We start from the raw sequence: 27,767 nt of genomic DNA, 5'->3' as shown, positions 1-27,767 counted from the left end.
TAGTAGTTTATTTGTTACTATTTAATATTGATGACGTAAACGTCTGCTTACATTGCATTCATTTAGCTTATTTACTTTTTCAGCACTTTATGGCGCCGTAGGTGTTAGCCCCACCTCCTATGTGACGTCACAACGCGGAAGTGCAGTTTGTTGACGCTAGCATGGCATTTCTGCGGGAAATTCGAAAGTACAAAGTGAGGAACTGTTTTGTTTGTGTCACGACGACGCCAGAATTAACATCGAAGTCGTTTGTGGGTGAAACATTTCTAGTACGTTCGTGTTTTCTAACCGTTAGCAGTCTGGCTAAAGTTAGCAGGTTGGCTAAAGTTAGCAGGTTGGCTAAGGTTAGCATGTCTCTTGTTTGAAGTAGTCGCGGCGGACCTGACCAAATGATCACTTTATGATCCTTTGTCCTTTCCAGTGCGATGTCAGCCTCTGAACCAACCCAGCTGGGTCGAAAACGCGCCCTACCCGCCTGCCCGAACCCCCTGTTCCTTAAGTGGCTCACCGAGCTAAGGGACGAGGCCAAGGAGAAAGGCCTGAAGACCCAGTACACTTATCAGAAGGTAGCAACGCTAAAGTGATTTAAGTCCACGTTTTTGTTGAGGAAAAAAGTCCAACGTCTGTGTGTAGGCAATCAGCTCTCTGAATAAATACCCACTTCCGCTTCGGGATGCCAGAGAGGCCAAGATACTGCAAAACTTTGGAGACGGGATATGTAAAATCCTGGACTCTAAACTGCAACAATACTACAAAGAACTCGGTGAGTATATTTTGATTTAGATTGGAATTTTGTAAAAGATGTGGTGATGCAAAGAGACAAAATACAAAATTCTTTCTCAGGTCAGGATAGTCCTGTTTCTACCCCCCATGAAAGACCACCGTCTCCTGGCAGCTCAGACAACAAGAGGCCTGATCACACCAAAAAGGTAACACATACAGATAATGTGTTGGACGCATATGAATTAGTATTTAAAATCTGTTTTGCTGGTGTGAATGATATTCACATGCTAGCTGATAAACTATTGGTTGTTTATGATTTGGATGTGTTGAAGAAAGATGCTAAGGATGACAAAGGAGGAAGGAAGAAGAAGAAGAGGGAGTATATGCCCCAGAAAAGATCCAGGGGTTATGCTGTCATGCTGACACTTTATAGACAGTCGCAGGTAAATAAGACGTTCTCGCACTGAGGTGACATCAGCAAGGCTTCATTGACATTGGTGTCGTTGCAGATACCAGGCAGTAAAGGCTTCATGTTCAAGATGGAGCTGCAAGCCCAGGCGCAGCATCTTTGTGATAAATCCTTCACAGTGGTTAGTCCTGCTCTGCGTTTCCACATTGATCGGATTGATGGATTATTGGTTATATTAGGTGTGTTCCCCTTGTTTACGTTCATAGCCTGAGCTCGGCAGTAAGTACACGGCCTGGTCATCAGTGGCCATGCTGGTACAGAGGAACCTGGTGATGAAGACCCACAGTCCTGCACGGTATGTTGATCCACCCCCGTACCAGAGATCTCATCTTTAACAATTTCACAGGGTGCCCGGATGTACTGTACGTACTTTTTGTAGGCATGTTAAAATGTGACACTCATGTTAAGTAGTGAAGTGCAATCTGAAAAACAATATTTTTGATTCTACATTTAATAAACGTGGATAAAGGTTAATCAATCATTGAATTAACGTCTTCTCTTGTCAGCTACTTTCTAACACAGGAAGGTCTGTCTTTGGCACAACGTATGGAATCAGCAGAACCAGATTCGAAAGCAGGTCCAAATGTGCTTGGCGATGAGGAGGAAGATGATCCAGCAGTTGTTGACCTCACTGCTAGTGGAGATGATGATGATGATTACCATGACGACAAAGAGAAGGATAAACTACAGTGAGTTACGGCTAAATGAGCACAGACACTTCCAGACATACCAACATGTATACATTTTATTATTAGGCACACATTTTGACCCTTGAAGCCTTTCTGCTCTCCAAATAGACCTACACATTTTGTTACATTATGCTAGTTTCAGTTCTGACTCTGAAAAATAAAGAACTCATGCTACGGCGACGCAGACCTTAAAGGCTGTGATTGTACGGGCAATAAAAGCAGGGAAGTCCAAAGTGTGCCTCGTATTTACCCCCCCTGAGCACATTGTAGAAATAACATTGTTGTATGCAACTTTCAACATGTATGTATGTTGATTGAGAAAAGAACTGGAACAATGCACTAAAATGTGCATTATCTTACTGTTTTTTTTATTCTACTGCTTTTAATCATCGGGTTTGATTATTTTGTAGTTTTGTTTTTCACCAGAAACCGGAAGGTTGGTGATTCGTACACCGCTTTCATCCCACTGTTGCTGTGTCCTGACAGTCCACCCACCTTGCCTCCAGTGCTGCCCACATTAGTATATAGTATTAAAGTAATATAGTATAGAAATCTGTGTTACGGTCCCTGGGTTCTGTGACGCAAGTATTCCATTTGAGACACGCCATAAATTATCTTCTTTCAGGCTGACTGAGCCCAGAAGCGAGGTGCTGAGCGAAGGACGACTCCTACCCGGATCCTATGACATTGTGCTCTGCGTGGACTTCATTGAGACGACAGGGTGAGGCGTCACTGATTGAGGCGTCGCCTGGACATTGATGTTCTCATCTGGCTGGTGTGCATGGTTCAGGATGTGTTGGTGTGTGTTCACAGCGGCAGCCATCATCGCAAACATGAGTTGGTCAAAGAGCTCCAGAGGAATGGTGTCAAGTTTGATGTCAGGAAGCTCAACGTTGGTGACTTCCTGTGGGTGGCCCAGGAGAAGGTTGCCCCCACGCCAGGTAGAACTTATGACACGTTCCTGTTCTGTTTTTGTCTACGCTAGTATGTAAGAGCAAATATTGCCGTGTCACCTCTGCAGCTGCAAGCAAAGAACTTGTCCTTGATTTTATCGTCGAGAGGAAGCGGATGGATGACCTGTGTGGCAGCATCATTGACGGACGCTTCAGGGAGCAGAAGGTAAGACCACCTCCACCCCATTGATGGGTCCACCAAATGCCGTTTGGATTAACATTGTCCCTGTCAGTTTCGCCTGAAGAGGTGTGGCCTGCGGAGGCCCATCTACCTGGTGGAGGAACAGGGGAAGGCGGCGTCACACCTGAGCCTTCCTGAAAAGACACTGCAGCAGGCCATCATCAACACGCAGGTGGTGGACGGCTTCTTCGTCAAGAGAGTGCAGGACGTGAGAGAGTCGGCGGCCTACCTCAGCATCATGACGCGGCATCTCACCAAATTATACCAGGTGACCCCGGCGTGCGCCTTGTTTTATGACGACACCTCAATGGTCTTTGTGAGTCTTGTGTAAAGCTACTATGCCCCCCCCCCCCCAGAACCGCACCTTGGTGTGCCGCTCCCGGGAGCTGGACGGTGACCCGGACCACAGCGACGACACCCCCTCCTGCTCACTCATGTCTTTCGCAGAGTTCAACTACGGTGCCATCAAGAACAAGGTGAGCTGCGTGTTTTTGGCACGCTGCCGTGTGACAGAAAGTCATGTGTGTGTGTGTGTGTGTGTGTGTGTGCGCGTGCGCGTGTCATCCTAATTCAGAGTCAGACGGTGCGAGAAGCCTTTGCCAGACAGCTGATGCAAGTGAGTGGCCTGTCTGGAGACAAAGCGGCTGCTATCCTGGAGCAGTACAGTACTCCACAAAGGTACTTTCCTTGGGAGTGTAATGTATTCGTAATGCACTATTTGATTCAAGTCTAGACACGAAACAAAAACAATATATTTTAAAAACAGAATGATTTGATGCAGTGTAAAAATAATCTGATTCGATTCTATGGTTAATGTAGATATTCATCTTAGATTATAAAATAAAGATGCCAATTATATGAAAGTGGCATTCTTACAGTATTTTCAAATGTGTAAAGGAGCACATCATATACCCAAGGATGCTGTAAAATGTATTTGTTTAGACAGACCAAAGACAGACATCTTTTTGTTTGATGGGATCAATATCTGACCTTCTATATCTGACATCTGTATTATACCTAGTGCCATGGAGAGGCCAGAGCCTTCCAAGTGACATACTTAAACAGACAAAGTGGATAATATGAAAACATTATCAGTGAACTGGACCACAAGCTTGAACTATTAATGCTGCACTTCGTCCAATTACAAACTTCATTGACTATAAATTAATCATTGGCACTGTTCTGTTGCATTTCTCTGCATCCTTGCACTTTCCTTTTAAACTACCTATATATTTATTTGGCAGAATTTTATGGGGGGAAAGTTGGCATTTTTATATGAAAAATGATTTTACTGTACCACAAAATGAAGCTGTGACCTTAAAACAACGGTAACTGTGGTGATGGCGTACCGTTACACCTGTTTTACACTACCACTATGGAAAGATGAACGGCTAATTAGAGGATCTTTTTTTCCCCCTTAGTCTCCTGAAGGCATATGACAAATGCAAAAGCGAAGCAGAGAAAGAGAAGCTGCTGTCCACCATCCAATGTGGCAGGCTCAACAGGTTTTTGTTTTTCTTCCATTTGACTTTGTATTCACAGCCGATAAAGCTGCAACGTGTCTTCTTTTCCAGGAATTTGGGTCCAGCTTTGAGTCGAACCCTGTACCAGCTGTACTGTAGCAAAGGAGTGCTGTCCTAGATGTTCAAGATGAAGGATTCATGAAGATGTTAACTTACTGACTGTAAGATAGCAATTGTGATGATACAAGGCGGAGTCATGTGACCAAATAGTCAAAGAAGAAGCCTGATGAAAGTACAACAATGAAGAACAATCAGGAACATGTCGACTCCTTTATAGCATTTTGTCTGTTGCTCTGGTCCCTCATGACAAATTCACTTATTTACATACAGGAATAGAAAAAGAATTTCTCTGAATATGTAAGTGCAATTTTTTTCAGTGCACGGGGCCTCCAAGGTGGAACCATCATGGAAGCAGCGTGAATGATTGCAGAGAGCAAAAAGGACAACATGGTACCACCACTTTTAAGGTCCTCTTGTGAGGCTGTCTCTCCAATGGTCCCATCTGACAGCGAGGCAGCATTCATACGCGTTCACCTCCTCAGCTGTGTCCGCTCTAATGTTCGCTGAAGGTCAAAGGTCCTTCAAAAAAAAAAGACTCCACCCTGTCCTGTGACTGCAAAGTCAACAGCCGCTCTTTGTTCATACAGAGTCCGAGTGAGGGTGCCCTAGCCCGGCACCGCCATTAGTCGGGCATGTCTATGCACAGTTTGGATGGGGCGACAAAGTATTTGCCAGGACTCTGTGTGATCACCACACCTGTCTTCTTATGGAACATGGGGGCAATTTTGGGGGGCGGCTCAGGAACCGGGGGGTCCTCAGCAGCCTCTGGGTCATCACTGCGTTGGAGGTCGTAAGAGACGTTGCCATACTCTCGCAGGAAGGGGAGGAGCTCCAGCAGAAAGTGGCAAAAGTCCTTGCGAATGCCAAACCACCCTACGAGGACAGACAGCAAAAAAAATTATTTGACGATATCACGATTTGTCGTAAGTCATTTGGAAGCGTGGGGTGTACTCACAGTGGTTTCCCCCCTTCTGTCCGAAAGTGGTGACCATGAGTGTGAGCAGCGAGAGCCACAGTGGCACGAAGACACACACGTAGCTCAAACTGTTGGGTTTGTCCAGCTTGTGCACCAGTAGGATCTGAGAGAGAACGTTACGTCAACGCCAGACAAATAGTTAAGCTGCTATACCAACCCCTTCAAAAGTCACCTCAAAGGTGAGGAGCGGAACCACGATGGTCATCCAGCTGATGGCCATGGTGATGTGAGTCCGCCGCTGCTCAGCGATGATGTCGATGGAGCGGAGGAAAAGGACCGACCAGATAATGTAGTAGAGGACGACGAGACACAGGAAGGACATGAGGATCCAAAGTGGGACACACACCACCTGTGCATGCACAAACACACCTGTGACTCTACACGATCCTTGTACGCACCCGTACATCAGGTCATCTCGTGGACTCACCAGCCAAGGCCAGTCGATGATGCCATCCAACTTCAGAGCGATGAAGATGAACTGAAGAATGTTCACTGAGCAAAACACTTCCAACTGAGGAGGAGCGAAGAAAGTCCTTGTTATTCCTTCATCCTGTGTGGACTTTCTAGATCATTGTGCATCGTGGTGATGTGGCTTACTTCCAGGGAGCGGTCATGTCGAAACCCCCAGACACAGGCAGCCACAGAGACGGGCGAAACGAAGAACAGAGGCATGAAGACGAGGAGCCAGAAGTTTCCGTTTCCCCTTGCCACCCGGTCACACACCAACACCTCAAACATGAGCAAGAGGACGTGGAGCCCCACAGCAATCAGCATGGCCTTGAACTCCACGCACGTCTCGCCTTCAGCCCTGTCAGAAAAGAGCATGTCATGTCTGCTCGCTCGTCCTGCAGAGACTGCCATCCTACCTGTACTGAGGGTTGTGTGCCCACACCCCGGTGCCCACTGAGGCCCCGATGATGACGAGCACTTTCCACAGCCATATTGGCGTGAAGACGGCCCAGTAGCTCCAGTGGATGACTCCATCCAGCCTCAGGGACAATAAGACAGAGAAAAGTAGCAGGCACAAGTAGATCAGGAACTTGCTGCGGAGAGAATACACTGAAGATGTTGATAACAGTACAATTATAAACCAACAATAAATAGATTAGCCCACGATTGTCCTTCGTAGCCTGGCTGGAACTCACAACGACGGTTGCTACTACAAAACTGTTATTTGATGTCAGGTCATTTGACGACTACAGTCAGCTACGTAGCATTTGACATCGATGTCGTAATGATATTTCAGATAGCTCTAAATACAATTTCAAATTATATTTTAACTCTATAGGGAGATTCCCGCTGCGTTATATTTGGTATTTGTTCACTCAATAACATACTGATGTATGCTTTCCAGATAATGAGCAATTAGCCGCTAACGCTACTCGCTAAACCAAAGCTCGCTAGCATTCATTACCTTGGATTAAAATCTTGAAAGAGTCCTCTTAAATTCATGGTTCACAGAATGTTTATACCATTGCCTCATTTGGTGGCCATCTATTCGAGTAAGCGCGTTTAAAAAAAACATTACATTTTCTTGTTAGCTGTAGCTTGTTTTGTTTTTTTCCCCCTAAGGCTTCACCGGAAATGATGTCAAAGTAAGACACCAACAAGTGCTTCCGTTGTTATATGTACGTATATATTGTTACATATTGTAGTTTACAAACTTGAGGAATAAGTTGTTGGACTTGGGAGGATGAAGCATTTGAATGTGAGCCAATAGTAGTTTTTGCTTATTTTGCTCAAATAATTGAATATAATAAAGGGGAAATATTTGCATTTTGTTTGTTGTTACTTTGTTTTATATTGCTGTATTGATGTTGAAGTCTTTGCCCAGTGTTTTGTTATTATAATCGTGTATCAACATATCAAAGGTATTTAAAAATGTCCTAATCAATCATATCGTTATCTTCTGTATTTGCCTTCTATTAAGTTGGTATCGGATCGACACCAAAATTCGCCGAATCGCCCACGTTTAGCTTGAAGTAGGAGAAGCGGGAGGAGCCGTCACGTGAGCCAATGCGGAAGTGACGCCTGGGGGGCGCTGACAGCTTTCAGTCATACTTTCTGCTATTGCACAAATTTCATTTGTTGTCGCTGTTGTTGCGGCTCAGGAAACCACGTAAGACTCCTTTGGCTTCTTTTTGTGTTATTATTCTTATTAATGTATGTGTGCTACTTTGTCCATGTGTTAGCTTCTTTTTAGCTCAGGATATGTTACTATTTCAATATTGCTGTCTTTAGTAGTGCAATAAAGCTTGTTCTAGTTGATTGGTTTAGTGATTGCTAGCCATTTAGTTGAATGTGTACTTTTAACATCGGCGTTGCGACACAACTGACCATTGATTACTAACTCAAGCTGACTTCCTGTATGTTTTATGTTTATGGTGGCTCCAGCTGCATGGCAGCAGCCTCCACTTAATCCTCTTAGACTGTTTAGAAGTCTGTTGACAGTTTAGCTCTTTCTGTAATTGAGGTCTTGTGCCTCCATTGCAGCACATCTGTGCAAACCTGAGACAAACAACCTCCAAATGTCCACAATGAGTTCAATTCCTGTGTGTTTTCCTCGGATGTTTCCAGGCTGCTTTGGGGTCCGAGTGGATGGTGAGGCTGTGATGCAGACTACTGCTGGGACGATGGCTGCAGCTAAGAAGAGTGAGTGATGTCATCTCCTCACCTGCATGTCCACCTTATTGAATGAATGAGATGGGGACTGATACGTTTTATTGTTGCATCACTTCGCCAAGCATGTCCTCTGGCAGACAGATTAGCGGTTGATGAAGCCGGGGATTAATGTGAAATAAGCCAGTTCACTAGGATGTGTGTGCTTTCCGTCAGCAGGGGGTCTAGAGGTATATTAGAGACACAGCGAGTCAAAGACTGCCGAGAGAATGAAAACAAACAAGAAAGAATCCCTGAGAAAATAACACACTCGTCCTCAGACTTTCTCCCTCGTCTTCCTCAGGTTGTGCCAAGACGGCGGGAGGCGTTCGCTTCTCTGAGAAAACTCCAGAGGCCGGCGCCCCGTCGCATGTCCACTTCGATGACAAGTTGCATGACTCTGTCGTCATGGTAACCTCAGAAGATGACGGCAGCTTCCTGGTTAAGGTACGTGAACCTTCCTGCGGCAGATGTCGTCAGGTTAGTTGGGAGGACATGTGACTTTCTCCTAAAGGACAAGATTAAACTTTCATCAGTACTAATCTGGTGTGTGCGTGAGACGGGTTAGTGGGTGCTCCGCACAATCACAATATCTGTTTTTATCTCACTGGGAGTTGAAAGGGGCCAAAACGTTGACAATATTTAGTTCTTTTCCAGTTCACTTGTAATGTCATATCTCTAGTAGACAATATTTAGTTCTTTTCCAGTTCACTTGTAATGTCATATCTCTACTAGACAATATTTAGTTCTTTTCCAGTTCACTTGTAATGTCATATCTCTAGTAGACCATATTTAGTTCTTTTCCAGTTCACTTGTAATGTCATATCTCTAGTAGACCATATTTAGTTCTTTTCCAGTTCACTTGGAATGTCATATCTCTAGTAGACAATATTTAGTTCTTTTCCAGTTCACTTGTAATGTCATATCTCCAGTAGGGGTGCCTAACCTTTTCCAGTGAGGGTCGCATCGAGCAAAATTGAATGTTTGGGGGAGATACGTGGGTACATTTTGGAGATTCAACATGCTAACTGCAATCCAGTCTAGGTCAATATATGCTAAGCTTATATATGTTTGTGTTATTTTTCATGAAGCACATTAGTGTAATACTTCATCTAAGAATATATCTCATTAATAATGAATTCATTAGATTTTTCTACAATGCAGAAGCATGCACTATATATTTTGGGCTGTGGGTGTGGGGGGTGGTGTTGCCATGGAAACATGAGGGTGGAGATGCATGTGTGTGGGATGGTGGCAGTGCGCATGAATACTGCTTTTCATGAAGTGATGAGCAGGGTCACGCGGAGGCGACGGAAAGCAGCAAGCGTCGGCTGCCTGGAAATGTTAGAAGACGAAGTGCCGTGTCCATCAGGACGCTTCAATGGCTGTACTGTGTACTAACCGGAGATCTAACCGTGTGTGAATTTTGATAGTATAGTGCTATCCCAAATCCATATCGGCCGTATACACGTACTAGTATCGGTGATCACAAATATTCATCCTTTTGAACTTTGGAAAGGTTTGGTAGTCCTCCCGTTCCGCCACATAGCCAAGATGGCCTCTGTTGGTCCCTCTTTTCCTTCCTCCAGCCAACTTGGTTTCCTCTGTGCATCCAGGTGGGCTTCCTGAAGACGCAGCACCGCTATGAAATCACATTCACGCTGCCAGAAGTCCCGGCCCTTGGCAAGGATGTGTGTCCAGCGCCTCTAGCGAGCCCCCACCTCCGGATCAATGACATCTCGCCTGCTCCCGAGGGTATTCCCATCAGGATGAGGCTGCGTGTGTGTCAGAGGTGGAAGTCGATGATGCGTGTGCGTGTTTTCAGGAGGTGTGAAAGTGACGTGCGAGTACCTGGCCCAGCAGGAGGGGGTGCTTTATGAGGAGGTGCAGCTGCTGAGCGAGGACAACCAGGATGTGTGTGTCAAGGTCAAAGTTCATGCCAGAGTCATGGGTGAGTAAGTCTGTTTACACATTATAGAGGTGTCCAAAGTGCATTCCGGGGGCCATTCACAGGCCACGATATGTCTATGATTCGTCCTAATAATACACTTAAACAAGAAAAGGGCATGAAACAACAGAAAAATGGAAAATGTGAGGAGGAAAGTTGACCTGTTGATACTAATATAATGTACATTGCATCTATAAACATATAGCTGTTACTTATTGGCTTTTATTTGCCCCGCCCCGCTTTTTTAACTGTGTACTAACCAATGAATGTTGTATTTTGGTGTGTCTTTTATTCTGTTTACTTGCTCTATTCAACTTCATTCTTTTGTAAAGTGTCTTTGAGTATCTTGAAGCGCTATACAAATAAAATGTATTATTATTATTATTATTATTATTATTATTTTATCATTTTAAAAATATATTTTAAAACATGTCAAAATATAGCCAATTTTTTGGACACCCTTGATTAATTGTGTGATGTTCAGTCACCATTACAACAACAACAACAACACCACAAAACATGATTGACCTTTTGTGTGCAGACCGCCACCACGGCACGCCCATGCTGCTGGAGGGAGTACGCTGCATCGGGGTAGAGCTCGAGTACGACTCTGAACAGAGCGACTGGCAGGGGTTTGACTGATTTTCACACGCACGGACACTCGCACCTTGTCTCAGTCACCCACACACGCACACACACACACACACACAGTCCAGTATTTTTCTTTGGTTTTTCTTTGTCCGAGCTCCATTTGACCACAAGGGGGCAGAACATCTTTTTTGACGCGAATTGTAGCGAGTGTGTAATGTTTCCATTTGACCACTTGGGGGTGCTGTAGACCGCCACAGTGCTACATGTACAAAGTGTAGATATTCCTTGTATTACTGTTTTATTTGAAAGCCGTGCAATGCTAAGGTCACAAAAAGGTTCAAGGTTCGCCCACATAACACAAGTGCCTTCTTCTTGTCCTGCCAATTTCCTCTCATGCGGTGCAGCAACATAAACTTTCTTACGAAGACGTTCTTCTGCCTTAAAGGAGTCGCCCTCACTTTCACGTTTCCGTTTCCTTTGTGCTTTCCTGGTGGCTGATGTTTGTGTCATTTGTACTCCTGTGTGCTTAGATATTGTTCAAGTACATGTATCCGTCGTGCAGTTCCTCGTGTAGGCGATAGGTGGCAGTGTAAGAATTAGTTGAACGTTTGATGGCTGCATTCTGCTCCACTGACGTTTTTTTTGTGTGACATTAATCTCAATTAATTTGATTGTTCAATTGAATTTATTATCATTATGATTCTCTTTAATGCAGACAAAATAAACATTTCATCAATGTGGCTATTTGAAAACTTGTTTTAAGTTGTGGAACACTTTATAAAACAGCTTTGGGACTTTATGAAAAAATATATACTTGATCACATCGTCAGTTAAATTTTATAATTCCCACATTTAAATCAAGATACGTTTTTTTACTTCCACCATATTATAAAACAACGATGGCAAACTTTGTTCATTTATTTAAATATACTTTACTGCTGTTTTGAGTTGTGAAACTACGAATAAAAAAAATTGGGATTGGCGAATTGATGTTATTTTCAAATGTTTATTAGGAAAATATTGTTGCCTGTAAAAACCGAACTTCTGGGGGACATGTGAGGACATCCCACGCACACACACACACACACACACACACACACACACACACACACACACACACACACACACACCAGGACACTTACATTTGAAATGCTGCATTTGATTATATTGGACATTTGTGGTTGTGTTCTTTTAGGATGTGACGTCAATTTCCTGATACAAACATTCGTTCTTGATAAATATAAGTTCACGCTCGACAAGAGAATATTCAATATAAATCAATATGTGCTCTCAGATGATTAAAAATGCCATTATTTAGTTAGTATTTAATTCTCAATGATTGGTAAATAACTTTATTATTCTTAATGAATACATGTCAAAGAAACCCGAAACCTTTGTCCGTGCTTTACAAATTGAATGAATATGACTTCCAAAAGAACGATGATGTTGATGCTGTAAAGTTGAATATATGTCTTTATTTTTTTTTTTTCCCAGTATGAGCAGCGTCGCTGGGCCTTCGATAAGAAACGTCCAGAACAATAAATAAAGCATCCTTACTCTGCCTGCACGGCCTCCAGGATGATCCTAGGGATTAGTGTAAGATCTGTTCATTTAGCTGATTGATCAGTTTTATGCAGCATCACTGCCATTTCCAATCAATCGCGCTGGATCAATGGGTCGAAGTAGAGCTGGGAAAAGGCGTCATTGTTTATCGTATTGGCAGCATACGTGAAAAAGACCACCTCCACCACATTGGAGGTCTGTACCCCCCCCCCCCATCCGGCATGGCTGCACGCCTCACCTGATGAATGTTTGTTTGGGGCTTTAAAGACAATAAACAATTTATGACACAAATCATCGCCACATAACAGCAGGGCGCCACAACAAATCACAGTGCACATCTCCAGCAAAGTCACATGTGCACGCTTTTTAGATGCTTGCGTGTGTGCGTGCGTGTGTGTGTGTGTGTGTGTGTGTGTGTGTGTGTGCGCGCACAGCAATCAGCCGCCTCTTGTCTCTGCTGAGTGCAGCGTGTGATTGACAGCTCCTATTGATGGCGGCTGAGATTAGGCCATCTGAAAGGCGTAACAAGCGGCGGCTGTGTGCAGTAATTACGACCTTGGAAGAGAAAAATCAAACAACACACTCACAGCAAAGCCATAATGATATAATCCAGCACAAAACACTTTTGACTTTTTACTCTGTGTTGGAAGCATCACAACACGACAGCGTTACATTATTCAAACATCTGTTGTTCAGCTCAAAGAATCCAGAAAAATACAAGAAACATTTCAAGTATGAAAGATGGGGGCAGGGCTTACACCCCACACCAAGTGGAACACATAAAAGATATTTATGTTACAATGTTGGTGGTAAATGTATTCCTTATTAGACCATAACCCAACTTGACAGGTTTTATGTAGCATAAATATACTTCGATTTGAAGCAAAGGACTTATATCCATTGAAAATCATTGAAACTGTGACATTTATTAAAAGTGACAACACTTGCAAATAAGTACAAAATGATAAGTCATGTCATTCTTTCCATAGAAATTTTAAGGCTAAAATATTTTTTTCCTAGCTTGTTTTCTATTAATTCATTTAAGAAATATATTAAGAAATATATATATATAATATTCCACATCCCATTAAAACATAACAATACTTAAATGGATGTAAGTGAGATTTTTAAAAAAATCCTGGGATAGTCACATGACCCCAAAATGTCTCCGACTTCATGGGTTCAAGTCCAGCACAAAGCTAGCTAAACACATTAGAGCACATTTAAAGTGTTTAAAATGTAACCTATAAAAAAAATGTAAAATGATACATAAAAGCCCACCGTCTGTGGTGACGTCATCCATCTTTGTGAGTGTTACGATCATCCACTGTTTTATCCATGATGTCACCCATAACAATTGGGAGTTAAGAAGCAAAAATATAATGTGTTAAGAATGCTTTCTATCGGTTGCCATAGCAACAAGTGCAGCATAGTATCACATGATCTTACAGTGTAACAATTATTATATATACAGAAGGATTTGTATATTTTACAGCAGAATGGAATGCACATATAAATACTTTCTGTATCATTCTTCCTTTCATCTTATACGGCTTACATAAATCTGTGGAAACACGGCCTGTATCAGAACATTACAAAGGTACAATAAGGATAAAATATATCATCTTACCAGAAAACCTTGAAATGTGCATAACTGTATTTAATTGTTAGTATGTCAGCATTGAACTGCGTTTGTGTTAAAAATGAAGCGATCCGTGATGCAGGTGTAAAAGGTTGTATGAAGTAAGTATCATGGATGGGGAAGCCCTGCAGTCCACTCGCTAGGGTTTCCTACAGGCCACCTCGGTGTCAAGACCGCCTCCTCCGGGGCCAGCCGGCCAATCAGAGGACACCCGGAAGTGATGTCACGGGCACCTTCCCCCAGTGAAGTGGCCGTTCAAATAATGTTCTGCTCCTCCGGCGGTGAGTTGCGTTAGCTCGGAGAAAGACAACTAAGTCCGATTGAGACGTCGGTGTCTTCCTTCTTCCCGAACAAGTGCACTTCCTGTCCCTCTCTACCCCCCCCCCCCCACACCTTATCGAATGCAAGGAAAGTGACTGACCGCCTCTCAATTTTGTGTGTGTGTGTGTGTGGCACCTCCCCGCCAAATATCCGGCTACCCCCCGCGTCCCCCCACCCCACCCACCCCCTTACACCTTCCAGCCTGACTTCCTTGTCCACCTCCAGGCTCCTCCAGAGAGCTGCTCTCTCCGGCCCGACTGCCCAGACCGGACTTCCACGTCATGCCAACACACCTGAGGTCCAGTCCGGTTTTGAGGCAAGACGGCTTGCCTCGTCTTTAGTGGATCTCGAGGTGCCGTAGACCAGGAGAGGAGGGCATGCCCCCCGCTCACAAAGAGGAGAAGAAGAAGACAAATAAGTAGCCTCACATTCTCCGTAGCTTCATGTTCGATCAGGCCGCAATGGGCGACCGGAACCACCGCTGTGGACCCAAGCCGCTGTGTCCGGATAGGCTGGACGCCAAGTGCCGGTCCCCGGTGCACAGCTCCTCCGACACCCCGGGGACCTCCTCGTCCACACCGACGTCCTCCAGCGAGGACGGCCACGACAAACTTTTAGGAGTTGACCCCGAGTATTGCCGGAGGATCCTGGTGAGAGGTGAGTGGATTTATTCATATATTTACTTTCATATCTTTTTTATTTATTTTTATTTCATTTCACTTCCAACTAAACCTTCTTTTTTCATTTCATTTTTATGTACATCATGAATGAATTATGAAAAAAAATGATTATAATTGTTTTTTATTTCACTCAAATACCACCCAATTCTGAAATAACACATGGCAATTGTTTGTATAAATACTAATATTCCATATTACAAATATTCCAATTCTTTCTTGTCATATGAGCCCATTTAATCATTGAAGTCTTATACAAATTAGAACATTTTAAATGTTTTTTCCCAACAAAACGGCTGATAGCCTTTGTCTGCATCATTAATGAATATTTTCTTTCATTTATATTTAATTTACCATTCAGCTGGCCACGCCCTCCTGCACGAGCTGCCAGAGTACCGGACAATAAAATCAAATAAAAGCAGAGAACATCAAATGAAAAACAATTCATCCATTTGCTAGGAACGCTGGCAGGAAAACAGGAAAACAATCCTTCTTGTCTTTTTCGATGACGAAAACACACATTTAAAAGTCATAATTCATACAGAAGGGATTTTTTTTTGTTGTTAAATGTGATTAATTAGAGAATTCGTTAATTATTTAATTCCACATTGATCATGTTGTTGTTATACTGCACGTATACATGTTTATATTCAGGCATGTATCCATTTGATGTAATAATAGTAACAAAGGATGAATATAAATATAGTATTTTCAGTGTGTTGTGTATATTTGTGTATATATTATATTTATAAGTTTATTTTTTTCAGTCAAAAGTGTGAATTTAAAAATGGATTTAAGTTAAAATGAAATTAAAGGCCACCTGATTGTGTTAAGTTGATTGTATTTTACGCCGGGGTCACCGAGAGGTCAGCAGGTCAGTTGGTTTACGTCCTAAAGCATGTGTTTTCTCTCCAAACTGCCAGGAGCATCACTTCCTGCTTATTTTATTCTATTTCTTTTTTCCAGTTCAATACTACCAAAAGAAAATAACAATCATAAAGAAATGATAAATAAAATAAGTCCTCCTGAGAGAAATTCTTCCGTTTTTTTCTATTATTTTCTTGTATTTGCTTGAATCGCTTGGCTTTCATATTTAATTCAAGCGTGTTGATGTTTTAGCAAGTTACATATTTCATGACTTCAAACCTTTGGACAAAGAGTACTGGCTAGTATACTAGCCAGGACAAATGTCAACAAATCGACACCGTTAGAAAATATTTCTGTAGAAAAAATTGCAAATATCACTTTAGAAATATTACAATAATTGTAATAACTGCAGTAAATAAAACTATAATTTTTAGCAATGTCCCTCCCAATGAATACATTTAATGACGTGACTATTTTATTATCTTTTCCAGTGTTCGAGCAAAAAACATAATTATAGAACAGTTCAAATATAGACCAATTGCAATAAAAAGTAACCAATTGTTGGAATACATTTGACTTAAAAAAATACAAAATATGTTTGATTCATGTTTTAAATACTGAGCACGTGTAGATATGCTTAATTCGTGACATCATTCTTTATTTTTAATTCTTTTACTTCATTGTTCTCTCTCGTTCTCTCTCGTTCTCTCTGTCTCCCACTCACACACACACACACACACACACACACACACACACACACACACACACACACACACAGACACACACAGACTTGTTAGTAGTTTTCTTTAGCACACAACGTGCGTGTGTTGGACGAGCCAGCAGCAGGCCTGCTTTCACTTCCGCGTTGGGCCACTTTCCCGCCCAGACGTCATCAGGAAGTGAAGGCGAGAGTTGAGTGACGTTAATGAATGCTTCTTCTGTCGCCCCAAAGACGCCAAAGGAACCATCCGGGAGATCGTCCTGCCCAAGGGGCTCGACCTGGACCGGCCCAAGCGCACCCGGACGTCCTTCACAGCCGAACAGCTGTACCGCCTGGAACTGGAGTTCCAGCGGTGCCAGTACGTCGTGGGCCGCGAACGAACCGAACTGGCCCGCCAGCTGAACCTGTCTGAGACCCAGGTGAGCGTCCATACACTCGACATAAACCCAACTCAAACTCAAACGGCCTGCTGGCTTTGCGTGCTTCTGATTGGCTTCTCGTTGGAGCGTAGTTGGTTCTGAGCCAATCAGAAAATAGGAGCCCGTGGCGGCTCCGCCCTCAACACCTGTTCCCACCTGTGTGTTGTTGTAATGTGACGTATGTTAATAATTGGAATACATATATTTCAACATAAAACTGGCACAGATTTTATTTATTCATTTATTTTGTGTTACATGAAATTTCTAATAACATTTTCTAATAATTAATGGGTCATTGTGAAGGTTTTGGCTACCTTCATAAGTGCTATATAAATCTAATCCATTATTATTATTATTATAAATTAATTTTTTTGTTATATAGCAGATGACACATGAAATACAACACAGGAGCACATTTTATTCCTTAGCAATACAATCTTTTTGAAAAGAAAAACCAAAAACAAAAAAAAAAAATCAAAAGTGTTGTGTTAATGCAGGTCCTCGTGTTTTATTTCATAATCCAAGTCCTTGAACAAGTCCAGTCCTGTTTCATGGTTACTTCTTTCTTCCTTTGAAATATTTGTTGCTAATGTCTGATTGGAAATGATTGATTCATAATGATAAAGTTCTACAATGTGACTTTAAACTTAAACATTTTTGCTGCCATTCAAAACAAATGACATTAAAAAGATACAGAGGGAAAAAATAACAAAAACATGTTTCATTTTGTTTTTATTTCTAAATGTCAAACATATCAGAATCAAACAAATTATATATATTATCATAATATTATTTCTGATAAAAATGTATTTAGCAGAAATGTAAATATTTGTCTAGTAGAAGGCTTTTCATATATGATTTATTTTTCCTACATTTCTATTTTGATGTGTTTTTTTGAATAGCATAAAAGGCAATCAAACATGATTTGAAAATGCAAAGTACATTTGGAAATGTAATTTCATTTTTTAACATAGCATAACAAATAACATAACAAAACAAATCCTGATTTGTCTTTTTTTTTTTTATCGGTGTCGTTTACACCAAGACAACTGTAGTCACTACAATGTTACATGGAGTCGTGTGTTTGTGTTGCCCCCCATAAATGAGGGGTGTCCATATCTTTTCCTCCAAGTTTATTTGATACGACTTAATTGCAAGTGAAAACCAATGCAAAGTAGGTGAGAATATATAAATATATGGCTTATTATATTTAAGTCAGTTTTGTGTTGTGGCTGACAACCCCAATAGTTTGTGTTTAATTTTGTGTGTAGAAGCCGTGGGCCAAAACCAATACAAAATGTCAAAAATGGCCCCCTCTGCACATTTTGGACATCACTGACGTAAATTATTTTTTTTGACGAGGAGAATGATTATGTTTTATTCTGAAGGAGCCATTTTTTTTCCATTTGTGCTCTCATTTCCGGGTTGGCTTCTGCGGCGTCCGTGTGGTCACACAGCAGATGAGTGTTTGTTGTGTTCAAACAACGTGAGGCGTTGTTGTTGAACAGACGTGATGCAACTTGTGTGTCAAGGCAGTCATTGTGTGCGGAGGACGCCGCCATGACGCATGACTGCGTGGATGCGGCGCACGGGCCCCACAGCTGCGGGATTGTCCCGATGGTATAACGATAGGAAATGAGACATTTTAGTTTTGACAGAACAGAAAGGAAGAAGATCAGCTGGCCATCAACAGTCTCGTTTATCGCAAAGACTCACCCTCGCCCAACCGGGAAGGTGAAAGGTCAGACGCGTGATGGCGTTAAAATGGCGGATTACCTGAGCGTGAGATGACAGTCACCTGCAGGAAAGAGGCGGGACAAATATTGACATGGCTGACGTCCTCGGGGGACGGGGTGTCAGTCTGTGCAGCTTTGCAGCACGGGCCCTCGTCCCACCGTGATCGTCCCCTGATGGGGAGGGGGATGTTGGGGGGGGGCAGAAAGAGGTGGTGGGCCTCATAACCGTCCCAAGTGCTTTTGTGCTAAAGAGGATTAGGCCGCCATATCTATCAGCCACTCTATAAGATGGAGTTAACCCCTGCCTGAACCTGGCTGGTCTGACATCGGCAACTACTCGGGCTGGTCCAGGTGAATCCGTCTCGTAACGACTTTGGAGATGATCGAGGTGGAGTGGAGCTACCTCGAGCTGGCGGCAACTAGATGAACGAGTAAAGAACGAGTCAATCCAATAGTAAAATAGAAAAACCACAAACGACAAAAATGCCGTCATGTCCTCAAAGGGTTTTGAACATCAAGCAAAAAGTCTTTCATAGATTTAAAAACAGGCAAAGCAAGACTACCTAAGACTTTTAGCCTGATTTTAGGTACTGGGGAGGGCGGGGAGGGGTCTGATTGGTTGACCTGAGAGAACGGGCAAGGTCATCCAGCTGCAGCATCTCACCCAGATAAGACGGGTCAAGCTCATGTGGTGATTTAAAAGCAAATGTAATGATTTCAAAATGGAAGCTAAGATGAATGACTGGAAAGTACAAAGTGGGTGAAATGTGCTCGTTTCAGTGTCTGACAGGTAAAAGATGTACTGCAGCGTTTTCAATCATATGGAAGCAAGAGATGGAGGACCTCCTAACCCCTACATGAAGTGCGTGACTGTAGTCTGACCTACAAGTATTCCAAAAGCATTTCCAGCATGGGTTTTATCTTTGCAAATTGCCTCACATAATAAAAAAAACACATTAAACTACTGCCCTGATCTGGATATCCAGTTTAACACGAGGATCTTTTGGTGACAGTAACTTTAACTTTAAGATTTAAGTTGCTTCCGTCAAAAACTCACTCTCATCTTATTTGTGTTAAAAATGAGCCTGTTTTAGCTATACAAGTTTTAATGTCACCCTCAGTGGAAAATGCAGTTTTTTTCAAAGGCTTCTTTAGTGTGGCCCCAAAAGGGCAAAAAGGAGGGTGCCTAAAACTGAGCTCTGAGGAAGGCACAGCATCGCCAGGTGGATCCAGGAAGTTGTTATTCTAGGAAAGACTTGACCCAAAGTGTCCAGTGCTCATTAATATGACTTCATTAAATGAGGTGCTTTTTTTGTTATTTTATTTGTGTTTTTTTTCCTTTTATTTGTATACGAAGTACATGCAGTCTTTGCTTCTCCAGGATAAGTTGTGATACTTTGTTGTAAAAATGGAATCACCTCCTGGTGAGCTCGGGTATATAATCCTCCATCTTGGTAGTCAAATTCATTCAGCAGAGCAGAAAAATATCTTGAATGCATTTGCTAGCGCTAGCAGAAAAAGAACCCAAAAAACGCTGGCGTTTCCTCTGTGGAGGGACGAGTGACACGCACCTTCCTGCTCAACCCCCCCCCCCCCCCCTCCTCCCTAGCCATTCAGCAGTGCTATACAAATGTAAGAAACCCAAGAATAATGACGTCAGACTTACGTTAAAGACATTATGAAATATTTGTACAACATAATATTAATATTGGCCACAATTGGCCTGACAAACACAACCTGGCAGGAACCAGCAGCCCACTCGATGTGAACTCACACGCTAAGTGGAGATGCCACGCTCACGGTGGCCTCACCTTAGGGTTCTTCTCTCTTTCCTGTATTTCATTAGGAAATGTACATATTCAAAAAATGATAGCAATTTGGCAGAAAATACATTTATAGTACATCACTGTTTATGGGGATATAATTAGATATAATTAGATTTAATTAGATGATTTATTTTATTTTTAGCCATGATAACCCTCACTAAGCAAACATAATGTTGGGATGGCTGTGGTTCTGTCTTGCCTTCAGTAGGACAGAATAATGGATAAAAACGTGAAAGAATAATAGTGTTTGACTGGCTATGTGGGTTCTACAACAGGGGTGTCCAAAGTGAGGCCTTGGAGGCATTTTTGGCCTGCTGCTTGCTGTGAAAATAAAATAAATTAGTTTTTTAGATATATTTTTACATATGATACACAATTTCTTTGTCAGCGTTAAAATTTGGATTTTTTTGTTCAGAAAGATTAATTTATATCAACTGACATTGCATCCAGAAAGCCTTCTGTGTTTCACTTTTTTAATATTTTGTCATGTTACAATGTTATTCCAAAATTGATGAATTCTTTTCTCTCCATAATGAAAAATGTGATTTTTTGGGTGATTTTTGCAAATGTAGTAAGAATTTCAAACAAAAAAAAAACCCTAAATTGTATTAAAATTCCAACCAAATGTTGTCCTTATGATGTAGAATGTTTTCTAAGGCTTGAATCCATTTAGGAATAAGGCTGGATGGCATCTCTTTTCAGATGTCCAATACCCGCCACGTCCCCACACATTTTGTCCATCCAATTGTGAATTTGAGAAAATGGCAGCACTTTTGGTTAAGAGATGTTGATAAATATACGCTACATACACTTTATAAATAAAGAATATATTGAAAATGACCAAGGAATTATCGGCACTGATAATTATCGGCACCAATATGGGTTGATATCGGTATCAGGCTTTTTCCCGATCATGAAAAGCGATATTTTAAAAATGCTGTATCCAACACATACGGTATGTGTTCATTCCACCACAGGAGATATGTCATGTTACACATCGGTATTGGCTGACATCGGTATCGGAAATTGAGAGTAGGACAATATCAGCATATCGGTTTTTGTCACAAAATCCAATATAGGACATCCTAAAAATTCCCTTAATGGGCATACATATGTGCATAGTAGTAGTAGTACTAGTAGTTGTAATGTATTTGAATTGGTCTTGAGCATTAATTGTTTTCTCACTGTGAACATTTTTATAATATAAACAAATAAAATAAAACATTTAAAAAACAATTTAAATAAAACAATTCATATTAATATAATATATTTTATTTATTATAATATAAAATGTTTTAATTTTTTTTCTTTCATGTGGAGGCTGAAATATCATCTTTAGTCTTTTTTTTTTTACAGCAATATACGTGCCTTAATAAAGCCTATTTTGATCATTTTATGTTCAGTGTTGGTAAGGTGCCATTCTCAGTCTTGATATTTGTTTATTTTTTTCTTCTTCCTATTATTATACAGGGGAAAATCAATTAATTGCAACTTTCATTTCTCTCAGATTTAATCAAACATTTTTCTTTCCATCCCAATTTTTTGGGGGAAAAAAATCTTGCGTAATCAGGCATCTCAAAAAAGAACCCGGAAGATCCAGTTCCAATGTTCAAAAATATGCTCTTCACTGGGGTTTAATATTCAAATAAAGCATATTTTGTTCCATTTGTTCCATTCCTGTGCTTTTTAGGGTTAATGTTACACTTAACATTAATAATGAATTCACAATATCAAAAGTTGGGGGAAAATCAGGCATTTTTTCAGTATTATTTAATGTACAAAATGTATGTATAACAGTCCCCCCCCCCACAAGAATGAACTTTGGACACCCACCCCTGATCTAACTTGTAAGAAAGTATTTGGCAAATCTAATAAGTCCATTGTTGCCACTACTTTGTGTATTTGTGGGTCTCCTCCAGTTTAGTGATTCCTCTCATTGGACGGTGCCTTCACGTTTTGTCACGTTGCGTAGTGGCTTGTTCAAGCGTGTCCATTGTGTCGCTGCAGCACGTCACATGTTTGACCGGGATCAGCGGGTCACAGAAAGTGTGAAAATGAGTGCTTGGTGGGCCTCGTGCTTCTTGACAGCCTGGATATTTCATTTATTATTTTTTTTTAAATATTGATTTTGGGGCCTCTGGCTGAGGTTTGGAGGTCTTCCACTTCTTCTGGCCTTCTTCAACCTTCAGCTTTTGCAGCTGTTTGCATTCTCACTTCCTAATGTCACATACAGATGACCTTGAACCTGTGGACTACTGGGCGGGGCATCCCAAAAGGCGGGACCAGTACATCACATGACTTTTATATTTAGTTTATATTCATTTCCCCCAGCGACAGAAGTGAACTTCCTGTCGCACTTGTTGCTTCCGTTCGCCGTGCGAGTGCGGCGGCGGCGGCGGCGGCGGGGCGGAGTGCAGAGGGCGAGGTCCGGGGAAAATACAGGTCACGCCAGATTCAGATCTCTCTGGTAATCTGTGGCCGAGCACTGAACCCTGGATCCCATTAAAAAGGATTTACGTCCAATAGTGTAGATGTACCAAAGGCAGCTTGGCTTTCTTCTCCTCGCATCATTTCCCTTCCAATCAGATCCGCCGCTACGGATAGCAGCGCCGTACAGGCCACGCCCATCACACGGGGACCGAGGGTGGGGCCTGCGTTCATAGTAAAAGCCTTTTATGGAAAGTGGGCGTGTCGCTAACAAGCAGGAAGCATGACTGGAATCCACCGCCGCCCCAATCCCATTATACGTGTCATGGCTGCCAGCTGTCCCCATGAGCTCACTCGCCGGGGCCGCCTGTTGACTCCGCCCCCGCTTAGCAGCGATACTTTATTAACGCCGACCTGACCCGGTCACCGAGCTTTGTCATGTGATGTGATGCTTATGCACGCCTCAGAGGACGGCGTTCATTTTTCATGCACGCTTGCTGCGCCGTCTCATCGCCACAAACACGCCATACATCCAATCGGTGCTGCGGCGCATGCATTAAACATGGCCGACAAGGACGGACGCAGGTCACTAAGCATTCTGACTGGCGTGACGACTTTTGGTCCTCCTGTACTTCCTGCATCACGTTACGTTCCTGCTGCGGGAAGGGGTCAGGCAGAGGTCAGGTGGCAACGGGGGGAGGGGCTTCTCCGATCATGTGACCCATTTGTTTGTCTGCTCGCCGCTGCAGGTGAAGGTGTGGTTCCAAAACCGTCGGACCAAGCAGAAGAAGGACACCACCAAGGATTCCGATAAGCGCTCCGCCACTTCGTCCGAGTCTTTGGCGACCTGCAACATCCTGCGTCTGCTGGAGCAGGGCCGCCTCCTGTCAGGGCCGGCCCCGCCCCCGAACACGCTCCTGGGCCCCACGCCGCACCCGGCTAACGGGGCTCTGTTGAGCAGCCCCAGGGGCGGCAGCTCCTCCGTCTCCCCCGGTATCGGCGGGGGCACTCCCCCCAGCTCCCTCCCGGGGGCCGCGTTCGGGCTGTCGCTGCCCTCGCTGGGTGGCACCCCGGTGTCCCCGCGGCTTGCCGTCCCGCCGCCGCACTCCCTCTGCTTCTCCATGCCTCTGCTGGGCGGGGCCCATCACGAACTGACCTCCGCCTACGGCTGCGGGTCCTCGGCCTTTGAGCCGTACCTGAGGATGGACAGGAAGGAGGCGGATCTGGGCGGCAAGAAAACGGTTTCCTAAAATGACTTCCAGGTGACGGCAAGCACGCGTCCGTGGCGGCTGGGTGCCGACCAGAACGTCATGTGACTGTCATGTGATGGAGGGAAAAACCCTTGATGGCACGTTGACACGCCCGCCATTGTGTTTTTGTGTGTGTGTGCGTGTGTGTCAGGAACTAAATAATGGGAACGCCGCCCAGGACAGCATCCCGTGTTTATCATGCTGTCCCAATCGGATGAAAAAAGTCAGCGTAGCTTTGAAATGTGTTATTTAAAAAAGTTTGTGGTCCAGCGGTAGTTTGTGTAAATTCTTGCTTTGCTTGTGTCTGTGTACTAACTTCCTGTGGTAGAACCTGGACCCTTTAGATCTCCTAGTTTCAGTGACCCCAAGCGGTCCTGGTCCACTTGGTAGCGTGCCAGCTCCTCATTTGTGGCGTCTTTGCTTTAACGAGCCACACATGGCAGAAGAAGAGCATGTCTACTGGGGGTGGAACGCTACGCTAGCCTCGCGCTGCGGTGAGAACCAAATGGAACCACAACGAAAATCTTCTCAATTTAGACATTCATTCATTTTCTACCGCTTATCCTCACGAGGGTTGCAGGAGTGCTGGAACCTATCCCAGCTGTCTTGGGGCGAGAGGCGGGGTCCACCCTGGACTGGTGGCCAGCCAATCCCAGGGCACATATAGACAAACAACCATTCACACTCACATTCATACCTATGGACAATTTGGAGTGGCCAATGCAATGGAGCCTATCCCAGCTGTCTTGGGGCGAGAGGCGGGGTACACCCTTGCCGCCCCAATTTAGATATTTTCTTGTAAAATGATGACTAAATCTCATAAGAACACTAATTTTTCAGTTTTTTTTGCAGTATTTTCACACCTCCCCACCTGAAGTCACCTTGCATAGGCTCCAGCACCCCCCGCGACCCTCGTGAGGAAAAGCGGTAGAAAATGAATGAATGAATGAATGAAGACTAATTTTTCAGTTTTTTTGCAGTATTTTCACCCCCCCCTCACCTGAAGTCACCTTGCATAGGCTCCAGCACCCCCGCGACCCTCGTGAGGAAAAGCGGTAGAAAATGAATGAATGAATATTGTCATTATGTAGAATTTTCGTTCATTTTCTACCGCTTATCCTCACGAGGGTCGCGGGGGTGCTGGAGCCTATCCCAGCTGTCTTGGGGCGAGAGGCGGGGTACACCCTTGCCGCCCCAATTTAGATATTTTCTTGTAAAATGATGACTATTTCTCATAAGAAGACTAATTTTTCAGTTTTTTTTGCAGTATTTTCACCCCTCCCCACCTGAAGTCACCTTGCATAGGCTCCAGCACCCCCCGCGACCCTCGTGAGGAAAAGCGGTAGAAAATGAATGAATGAATATTGTCATTATGTAGAATTTTCATTCATTTTCTACCACTTATCCTCACGAGGGTCGCGGGGGTGCTGGAGCCTATCCCAGCTGTCTTTGGGCGAGAGGCGGGGTACACCCTTGCCGCCCCAATTTATATATTTTCTTGTAAAATGATGACTAAATCTCATAAGAACACTAATTTTTCAGTTTTTTTTGCAGTATTTTCACCCCTCCCCACCTGAAGTCACCTTGCATAGGCTCCAGCACCCCCCGCGACTCTCGTGAGGAAAAGCGGTAGAAAATGAACGAAAATTCTACATAATGACAATATTCATTCATTCATTTTCTACCGCTTTTCCTCACGAGGGTCGCGGGGGTGCTGGAGCCTATCCCAGCTGCCTTGGGGCGAGAGGCGGGGTACACCCTTGCCGCCCCAATTTAGATATTTTCTTGTAAAATGATGACTAAATCTCATAAGAACACTATTTTTTCAGTTTTTTTTGCAGTATTTTCACCCCTCCCCACCTGAAGTCACCTTGCATAGGCTCCAGCACCCCCCGCGACCCTCGTGAGGAAAAGAGGTAGAAAATGAATGAATGAATATTGTCATTATGTAGAATTTTCGTTCATTTTCTACCGCTTATCCTCACGAGGGTCGCGGGGGTGCTGGAGCCTATCACAGCTGTCTTGGGGCGAGAGGCGGGGTACACCCTTGCCGCCCCAATTTAGATATTTTCTTGTAAAATTATGACTATTTCTCATAAGAACACTAATTTTTCAGTTTTTTTTGCAGTATTTTCACCCCCCCCCCAACCTGAAGTCACCTTGCATAGGCTCCAGCACCCCCCGCGACCCTCGTGAGGAAAAGCGGTAGAAAATGAATGAATGAATATTGTCATTATGTAGAATTTTCATTCATTTTCTACCGCTTATCCTCACGAGGGTCGCGGGGGGTGCTGGAGCCTATCCCAGCTGTCTTGGGGCGAGAGGCGGGGTACACCCTTGCTGCCCCAATTTAGATATTTTCTTGTAAAATGATGACTAAATCTCATAAGAACACTAATTTTTCAGTTTTTTTTGCAGTATTTTCACCCCTCCCCACCTGAAGTCACCTTGCATAGGCTCCAGCACCCCCCGCGACCCTCGTGAGGAAAAGCGGTAGAAAATGAATGAATGAATATTGTCATTATGTAGAATTTTCATTCATTTTCTACCGCTTATCCTCACGAGGGTCGCGGGGGGTGCTGGAGCCTATCCCAGCTGTCTTGGGGCGAGAGGCGGGGTACACCCTTGCCGCCCCAATTTAGATATTTTCTTGTAAAATGATGACTAAATCTCATAAGAAGACTAATTTTTCAGTTTTTTTTGCAGTATTTTCACCCCTCCCCACCTGAAGTCACCTTGCATAGGCTCCAGCACCCCCCGCGACCCTCGTGAGGAAAAGCGGTAGAAAATGAATGAATGAATATTGTCATTATGTAGAATTTTCGTTCATTTTCTACCGCTTATCCTCACGAGGGTCGCGGGGGTGCTGGAGCCTATCCCAGCTGTCTTTGGGCGAGAGGCGGGGTACACCCTTGCCGCCCCAATTTAGATATTTTCTTGTAAAATGATGACTAAATCTCATAAGAAGACTAATTTTTCAGTTTTTTTTGCAGTATTTTCACCCCCCCCAACCTGAAGTCACCTTGCATAGGCTCCAGCACCCCCCGCGACCCTCGTGAGGAAAAGCGGTAGAAAATGAATGAATGAATATTGTCATTATGTAGAATTTTCGTTCATTTTCTACCGCTTATCGTCACGAGGGTCGCGGGGGGTGCTGGAGCCTATCCCAGCTGTCTTGGGGCGAGAGGCGGGGTACACCCTTGCCGCCCCAATTTAGATATTTTCTTGTAAAATGATGACTAAATCTCATAAGAAGACAAATTTTTCAGTTTTTTTTGCAGTATTTTCACCCCTCCCCACCTGAAGTCACCTTGCATAGGCTCCAGCACCCCCCGCGACCCTCGTGAGGAAAAGCGGTAGAAAATGAATGAATGAATATTGTCATTATGTAGAATTTTCGTTCATTTTCTACTGCTTATCCTCACGAGGGTCGCGGGGGTGCTGGAGCCTATCCCAGCTGTCTTGGGGCGAGAGGCGGGGTACACCCTTGCCGCCCCAATTTAGATATTTTCTTGTAAAATGATGACTAAATCTCATAAGAAGACAA

General features: G+C 43.4%; 4 protein-coding genes across 8 annotated transcripts; 3 read left to right on the top strand and 1 right to left on the bottom strand.

The window, feature by feature from the left end:
* The first annotated feature begins 109 nt into the window (after positions 1 to 109).
* On the top strand, positions 110 to 5,288 carry mus81 (MUS81 structure-specific endonuclease subunit). 4 transcript variants are annotated; one of them, XM_058068622.1, is made up of 16 exons: positions 110 to 194; positions 422 to 566; positions 634 to 763; positions 844 to 929; positions 1,056 to 1,166; positions 1,233 to 1,313; positions 1,399 to 1,487; positions 1,699 to 1,881; positions 2,507 to 2,602; positions 2,695 to 2,822; positions 2,903 to 3,000; positions 3,068 to 3,283; positions 3,372 to 3,491; positions 3,590 to 3,693; positions 4,437 to 4,520; positions 4,590 to 5,288. In XM_058068622.1, the coding sequence occupies exons 2-16, from the start codon at positions 426 to 428 to the stop codon at positions 4,654 to 4,656; spliced, it is 1,734 nt and encodes a 577-aa protein (XP_057924605.1). In that variant the 5' UTR covers positions 110 to 194; positions 422 to 425; the 3' UTR covers positions 4,657 to 5,288. The 4 variants fall into 4 exon arrangements, with proteins under 4 accessions (XP_057924605.1, XP_057924606.1, XP_057924607.1 ...); XM_058068623.1 differs by having other exon boundaries at positions 111 to 251; XM_058068624.1 differs by having other exon boundaries at positions 125 to 269.
* tmem185 (transmembrane protein 185) lies at positions 4,795 to 7,191 on the bottom strand. 2 transcript variants are annotated; one of them, XM_058068626.1, is made up of 7 exons: positions 6,989 to 7,189; positions 6,441 to 6,617; positions 6,172 to 6,382; positions 6,002 to 6,085; positions 5,747 to 5,923; positions 5,554 to 5,677; positions 4,795 to 5,471 (listed from the first exon to the last, which is right to left on the bottom strand). In XM_058068626.1, the coding sequence occupies exons 1-7, from the start codon at positions 7,024 to 7,026 to the stop codon at positions 5,221 to 5,223; spliced, it is 1,062 nt and encodes a 353-aa protein (XP_057924609.1). In that variant the 5' UTR covers positions 7,027 to 7,189; the 3' UTR covers positions 4,795 to 5,220. The 2 variants fall into 2 exon arrangements, with proteins under 2 accessions (XP_057924609.1, XP_057924608.1); XM_058068625.1 differs by having other exon boundaries at positions 5,747 to 6,085; positions 6,989 to 7,191.
* On the top strand, positions 5,442 to 11,523 carry adissp (adipose secreted signaling protein). Its single transcript, XM_058068627.1, has 7 exons — positions 5,442 to 7,169; positions 7,505 to 7,693; positions 8,152 to 8,226; positions 8,537 to 8,679; positions 9,849 to 9,987; positions 10,058 to 10,183; positions 10,722 to 11,523. Exons 3-7 carry the CDS (start codon positions 8,187 to 8,189, stop codon positions 10,820 to 10,822), a joined length of 549 nt encoding a protein of 182 aa, XP_057924610.1. The 5' UTR covers positions 5,442 to 7,169; positions 7,505 to 7,693; positions 8,152 to 8,186; the 3' UTR covers positions 10,823 to 11,523.
* Positions 11,524 to 14,133: 2,610 nt separating this feature from the next.
* Positions 14,134 to 25,225, top strand: vax2 (ventral anterior homeobox 2). The gene is made up of 4 exons (XM_058069060.1): positions 14,134 to 14,257; positions 14,523 to 14,954; positions 16,794 to 16,981; positions 23,720 to 25,225. The coding sequence occupies exons 2-4, from the start codon at positions 14,741 to 14,743 to the stop codon at positions 24,218 to 24,220; spliced, it is 903 nt and encodes a 300-aa protein (XP_057925043.1). The 5' UTR covers positions 14,134 to 14,257; positions 14,523 to 14,740; the 3' UTR covers positions 24,221 to 25,225.
* Positions 25,226 to 27,767: the final 2,542 nt, after the last annotated feature.

This window comes from Doryrhamphus excisus, chromosome 3 (genome assembly GCF_030265055.1).
Source record: "Doryrhamphus excisus isolate RoL2022-K1 chromosome 3, RoL_Dexc_1.0, whole genome shotgun sequence".
Classification (NCBI taxonomy): Eukaryota; Metazoa; Chordata; class Actinopteri; order Syngnathiformes; family Syngnathidae; genus Doryrhamphus; species Doryrhamphus excisus.
The sequence above is the reverse complement of the archived record's forward strand: the minus strand, read 5'-3'. Positions and strand labels throughout refer to the sequence as shown.